Source organism: Grammomys surdaster, unplaced genomic scaffold, assembly GCF_004785775.1.
Source record: "Grammomys surdaster isolate TR1022 unplaced genomic scaffold, NIH_TR_1.0 130, whole genome shotgun sequence".
NCBI lineage: Eukaryota > Metazoa > Chordata > Mammalia > Rodentia > Muridae > Grammomys > Grammomys surdaster.
In genome coordinates this window covers 1,715,407-1,722,320 of record NW_021604588.1, presented here as the reverse complement: position 1 = coordinate 1,722,320, position 6,914 = coordinate 1,715,407, and the positions used below count along the sequence as shown (strand labels likewise).

The 6,914-nt window shown below is 49.2% G+C and overlaps 1 protein-coding gene across 1 annotated transcript in view; it reads left to right on the top strand.

Annotated features, from left to right (window-relative positions):
- The window catches only part of Fam163a (family with sequence similarity 163 member A), a 78,211-nt gene extending 71,641 nt beyond the window's left edge, over positions 1-6,570 (top strand). The window contains exons 3-5 of the mRNA XM_028757425.1: positions 1,162-1,183; positions 2,324-2,543; positions 3,183-6,570. Of these exons, the coding sequence (XP_028613258.1) occupies positions 2,451-2,543; positions 3,183-3,596 (507 nt within the window). The 5' untranslated portion in view covers positions 1,162-1,183; positions 2,324-2,450 and the 3' untranslated portion in view covers positions 3,597-6,570. The remainder of the gene's footprint in view (positions 1-1,161; positions 1,184-2,323; positions 2,544-3,182) is intronic.
- Positions 6,571-6,914: the final 344 nt, after the last annotated feature.

The window sequence follows — 6,914 nt, the reverse complement described above, 5'->3', positions numbered from 1 at the left end:
ACTCTTGGAGTCTTAGTTTAGTGAAAGCTAGATAACCTTAAAAATATGTATCCATTTTTAGGCAGTGCCAGAAAGATGCTGGACTCATGGGCAGGTACAGGAGGGGCGGGGCTGAAGAAAAGCATGGGGCTCACACACAAACCCAGTAAGGTCAGGAAGGAAGCCAGTACACCAGTTCAGCCTAAACTGGCACAGGAAACAGAAGACCAAAGATCAGAAGAATCTGAGATATTTCAGCCAGAGCAGCTAGGCACATCTAATACTCTGATCAAACTAATGTGCAAATAAATCATCTGAGACCTTTGTAAAATGCAGACTCCCACTCCTTAGGCCTATGGTGATACCTTGTTGCGAGCACAGGCCTACACTACTGGTCCACGGCTAGGCTAGTAGCAGCAAGGCTGCTTGGTCCCTCTAAGTGAAGTAGAAGCTGTAAAAGGAATTATAAATTCTAGCTGGCCCATATAAAAGACACACAATCCAGATACTTTATTTATAGGCTGTAAGCCTAGATTGGGCAGATTTTGGAGTTATTCTAACTTATATCCCAGCCATCTGTCCCTTGTTCCTTGCTGTTTCTCCTGGCTACATGCTCATAGTCCATCTCCTCACGGCTGCTTCCTCCCCTCTCCATCTTCTCTCTTCTTCATCTTTCCTCTTTGGCTTCTATCTGTTTACATCTATTTACTGCCCAATCACAGGCTGTAGCCTTTTATTGACCAGTTAACTTGGGGAGGAAGGTTACATAGCATCATTTGGCATGTGTAAGGATCTCGGGGGTGGGGGGAGTCCTGGGGAGGGAGGCAACCAGATCTTGGGGGCCAGTATTTAGCATTTAAATACATAGCAGCCCCAGATCAACCCCAACAAGAAGCAGGCTTTGAGCACCTGGTAGGCAAGTGGTACCTTTGGGTGAAGGAACAGGTATCCATTCATCCAGGTGACCACACAGGATTCATGGCTTGGTAAGCAGGGGGCAACTGAGGCCCAGCTACAGTGGAATCATGACAGGAAGGGACAACTTAGAGGTGGACATCCATCTGGAAAGCAAAATAATGCCTTTATCCTGTGTGTATTGAATTTGAGATAACAGTGGTCCGAGTGCTGTGTCGGGAGTAACATTCTCTTCCTAATATCTCTGTCCCTTTTGTTGTCTTACAGGTCATCGCTCCCTTCACTGAATGTAAGTCCTTGAACTCCTCCTTCCATCCTCAAGCCATCAAGCCCCCAGTGTCCTGCAGGAGTGTGGGTGGGGTTCCCATATGCCTGGAAGCTCAGAAACCACCTCTCACTGGCCTGCCAAAGGCCTGAATGACCTTACTCAGAACTTGCCTTTGTCCTAGTCATTTGGCTCCAAGAACCAAGACCAGTTTTCCTAGCCTGGCTGTGGACTTCTAGGAGTTAGAATGCTGCCTGCCAGCTCCCTCTGGGCTCCTGTCCCCAAAGCTTCAGAAACTAATGATATTTGTGCCCAAGAGAGAAGTGATATAGAGCCTGGTTTTTAGGGGGATCCAGGCTGGGTGCAATTCCAGACCAAAGCCTCAAGGCAAGTAGAACATGAATAGTGAGTAGCTATCCCAAAAGGTTAATGTGAGGATTCCTGAGGCATTGTGGGAAACGGAGAATACTCAGCATAACTCCCCACAGACAAAGCCCTTCTGGTATTCCCTCTTGGAGCCACAGGAGCAGGAAGTCAAGAAGGAGGTGAAGATGGAACAAGAATAGTAGGGTTTGTTTTGCAAGCATAAGGACCTGGGTTTAGTCTCCAAAGAGGACCTGAGTTTGCACCCTAGAGCTCACATTTAAAAAGAGCCAGATGGGATGACAGGCACTTGTAATCCTGGGATGAGAGAGTCCAAAACAGGCAAATTCCTCAGACTCTTTGGCCATCTAACCTAGCCTTGGCAAGTTCTGGGCTAATAAGAGGCTTTATCTAAAAAAGAAGGGGGGAAAAAAAGACTGGATGGTGGTGATGCATGTCTTTAATCCTAGCATTTCAGAGGCAGAGGCAGGTGGATCTTTGTGAGTTCAAGACTACAGAGCCAGTTCTAGGATAGCCAGAATGACTTGGAGAAACAACACAAAATAATAGTAATGGCATCTTAGGAATAACACCCAAAGTTGTCCTTTGGCCTTTACATTTATACCCATTTACACAGAGACATGCATATATACAATAATAATAATAACAACAGAGGAGGCAAAGAGAGAAACCAAACGGCACAAGGAGAAATGGAGCAGTCAGCGCTCTCTGTCTTTTCCCTCCAGCAGCCGAGGCCCCCACCCCACTCTGGGTTAAGCATAGCAAGTCCTCTGCCTTCAGGAAACCAATGCAGGCCTGGGTCCACTCAGCTCCTGTCCTCCTGTCTACTGCTGTGCAGAGAATGTGGATCAACTACTCCTCACTTACCAGCATACGTCTTTGCAGAGTTTGATGGGGCGCCGGGCGGATGACAGCGGGAACGGTTGTGATCACTGGCGGAATCCTAGCTACAGTGATCCTCCTCTGTATCATTGCTGTCCTGTGCTACTGTAGGCTCCAGGTCAGTACCATGGGCCTATGGTCAGAGGCTGAGAACACACGGGCAAACAAACCACTTCTCCACGGTGGGGGCAGAAACTGGAGGCCCACTGGAGACAATAATGCCCAAAGCCATAGAATATGAAGTATAAGTGAAGGAGGCTGAAAATTGAGTGTGTTCAGAAGGAAGTTGTTCACCGCCCCCCCCCATACACACAGACAGACAGACAGACAGACAGACACACACACACACACACACACACACGTTTTCTGCATCCCACAGAGGCACCAGAGTGTCCTGGAAAGATTCAGGGTTCTCACATTCACCTCATTCACCTCTGAGATGGTGACCTTGGTAGGAAAGTCACAGCCCTGGGAGACTGAAAACCGCTGAAGCAGCCTCCAACCCTGTCCTTGCATTCCTGTATGTACCTCCCTCTCTGCTGCCCGGCCCACCAGGACACACTGAGCAAAAGAGAGAAGTGCTGGCCTGGTAGAGCGCGGAGTAAATGCCTGTGGGATGGGGGTCTCTAGTACTAGTAGAGTATAGCTCCCTTCCCCAGCATGAGGTCCCCAGTAAAAGGTGGAGGACAGTTGTTCCTGTGTACACCCACTAGGGATGGAGGACATCCTCTTAAGTGTCCCTTTTCCTTCCCCCCAGTATTACTGCTGCAAGAAGGGCACAGGTGATGAGGATGCTGAGGAGGAAGAGGAAGAGGAGGAACATGACCTTTCTATCCATCCCCGAGCCCCCACCTGCAATGCCTGCAGTTCCCAAGTCCTGGACGGCAGAGGCAGCCTGGCGCCTCTCACCAGCGAGTCCTGCAGCCAGCCGTGTGGGGTGGCCAGCCACTGTACCACTTGCTCCCCTTACCGCACTCCCTTTTACATACGGACAGCTGACATGGTGCCCAATGGGGGTGGAGGCGAGAGGCTCTCCTTTGCCCCTACACACTACAAAGAGGGGGGAACCCCATCCCTCAAATTGGCAGCACCCCAGAGTTACCCGGTGACCTGGCCAAGTTCTGGGCATGAGGCCTTCACTAATCCAAGGGCTATTAGTACAGATGTGTAATCCTTTCACCCCAATCTGCACACACCCAACACTGCTGTCCCAGCAGGAGCAATGGAGTGGTGGAGGGGACCATCCGATACACCGCCCCTCCCACCAGGAACCATTTCAGTTTTTCTGGCTTCCATAGCAGAGGTTCAATAGGATGTGAACTATTAAATGCTTGAGGACCAGGGCAGGACCTGTCTCCAGCCCTGTGGCCCAGAGGTGGGGACTTGATAAGTCTGCAGTGTCACCAGTTTCTCTCTGAGGATTTTCTCTCTGACAGTCGAGCTCTACATGGCCCCTTCCAATAAGCCCCAACCCTTTGCTTTCACGGACTGTGTAAAGATGCACCAGGGGAAGCTAAGCAAAGGTTAGGGAGGCTTCCCGAGACCGAGGGAGATGAGATGGGCATACCTAGAAGAAACGGACACAAAGGGAACCACGAGGACTAGGCATCCCAGAATTTGACAGGAGAGAGGAAAAAGTGTTAATGGAGCCCCTTGGGGTTTGCTTGCTGGAATGCACCGGTGAGCTAGTTTACACTCTGGTTTTTACTTGAGTTGCCTGCTCCGATAGGAATATTGAGTTCTGGAAACACCACATCTGCTATCTAATCCCTCCTCATGAAACACGTCAAACTGATGCTAAGTGCCACAGCACATGGCTGCTTATGGGGACAATAGCAAGAAGAGTCTATATAACCTTGTCTACCCTTCAAGTCCTTTCTTTTCCCCCTAATCGAGAAACTTTTCCAGGTTTTAATCACTATAGTTCTAGAAGCCCAGTGAACAGATAGATCTCACTGATTATCCCCATTCCTCCATGCTTAGCCACATATATAGATTCAGCCCCTCCCCCCCAGGGTATGTGGACGCCCATTCCTGGGGTGGGGGCAGTTCCCGCTCATATTCATCACTACCAACAGCCAAATGGCTTTGCCTCCTTCAGGAGTTGCAGAGCAGAAAGATCCAGGGTTCCAACAAGTTAAGAAAAATCTGACCCTCTAGCAACTGGACCCAAAAGCATTTAAAGTGGCCAGTCTCCATGGCAACCAGAAGATGGGACAGTTAAGTTCCCACACACCTGCAGAAGCTCCTCTAGAGGCTCGTGCATCCCAAGAGCATCGGTCTGTGATGTGACATGGAAAGGACCATTTTATCCTATCAGGGGCTGTGGCCTTCTCGTCTGAGTTCTGGGCAGGTCTCCTGAAGACTGGCTGTGTCTTAGTAATTAGAATTTAAGCTTGCTTGCCCTCCTTTGGCCTCTTACTCTCCAGTCTCACGACGATGAGCTATTTTGCTGTCTTACTCTAGTCTCAAGTCCCAACACCTCCCACTTTTTATCTAGCAGTGGCCTAATGGTTTTTCGTTATTGTTTGTTTTGTTTTGCTTAGTTTAGTGTTCGTGTTTTTTTTTAAGTAAGTATGTCTCTAAGTTTTCCAGTTACCTCGTGGTTCAAGGGTCACTGTCCCACTTCTAAGGGTGTAATTAATGTCTGCACATTCCAGAGTCACAGAATCCTATGGAGGGTGGGCTGGGAGATGGGCTGGTTATGGGCTCCTGAAATCTTGTTGGTTGGTTGCTTAGTTGGTCAGTCCGACAAAGTGCAGGGTACACCTCACATCTCCAACTGTAATTAACGAACACAGGGTTAAGAAGCAGAAGACACTCTCTGCTCACAATCTGCCCACTCCTTAGCCCCTGGACCAGTCAGGTGTCTTCACTGAGACATCCATTTTTCTCCAGGAAAGTAAAGCTTGCCTAGACGGACTCTAAATATCCCTTAATATTTTACAAATCCAAGACTTCTTAGACCTGCTAGTCAGACTTTCCTCTTGCCTTCATCCTAGCCAGGGCTGGGTGGACTCTCCAGCTGACTGATTCTAGGTACAGGGACATTTGTTGTGGGCTAGAAACCACAAAAGGGGTGCTGGGAGGAATTCGGACAATTGGAAGACAAAATCATATCAATTGCTGGTGAAAAGCAAGCAAGTCAGGGCTAAGGCTCTGTGTGTGGATAGAGCTCCTGCCAGGTCTGCACAAAGCCCGGGGCTCAGTCTCCAGCAGTGTATAAAACCCAGCATGGTGGGCACAGCTCTAATACTCCGGAGGTAGAGGAAGGAAGGTAGGGTTGTTAAGGTCGTCCTTCGCTACATAAGAAGTTCAAGGTCAACCTGGGCTACCTTAGACCCCGGGCTCAAAAACAACAAAAACGTTTGTTCCACCTCCTACTGAGCAACCTCAAAACCTCCTGAAGCCACAGCAGGAGAGCTAACAATCTCCCTCTCCCTGTGCAGAGAGGTAATTCTGCAGCTCCTGTGCACCCAGTCCCACCATCTGCTCATCCTGGGCCATGTGCAACCCCTTGACTTGCTGCTGGGCTTGGCAGCTCTCCCCACTTCCTCACCACCAGCCCAGTGCCTTGCTCTCCTGTGGTCCTACAGCTTCACCCTAGAAAACAAGGCCGTCATATCAATGCCTTTGGGTAAACCAAGAGGACCCAGCCAACTGTAAGGCACTTTTATACTAGGGGCTCTGGGTATAAAACACTCTTTGCCTTTGTGTCTCCTGTAGCTTTCTCAGCCACAAGTCAACATCTGGATCCCAGGTGTCAGAGGGGAGGGGGAACACACACTTCCCTTCAGCCCACATTGTTCAAGGCACAAGCTCCACCCTAGGCTACAGGTCACCTGCCCCACCCCCCTTCACTGTAGCATCATGAGCTCCATCTTGGGGAAGAGAAGGGTCACCCAACTCGGCTATTCTGTCACTTTAGCCGCTGAGTCTGTACCATGAGACACGATTTGTACACTCTTCAAACTGAACCCTAAACAGGCAGAGAAGGAATGGGGGGAGGGGCAGGGAACAGTCAGTCCTCTTCATCCTTCTCCACACCACTCCACTTCTCCTGCTGCAGATTTCTTGTCTTGTTGTATCTTTGATAACTTGGAACACAACCAAGTGAATGTCAAAATAAAGGAGAAATTTTAAGTAGAAACCCCAGAGGGTCTTCCTTCCGTTCTTTATCCGGGGAGGGGCAGCTGTGCATGGTTTTTAAATGAATACTCATCTGAACACCTGAAACATCCAAAATCTACACACTTCCTCTCCTCTTCTGCTCACACATTAACAAAGCTCTCACTTGATTGTGGGGGAAACCTTTGCTGGGTCAGCATTCACAACCTGGGAGTATTTCCTGTGTGTTGGGAAAGGGGGCTTTAAGTGAGCTGGAGATAAGTTCAGGGTTGCAGAGAAAGATACCACAATTCCAACTTATGTGCCTGGGCAAACTTTACTACTGATCAAAACTTTACTACTCTGAGGAGTGAACACACCC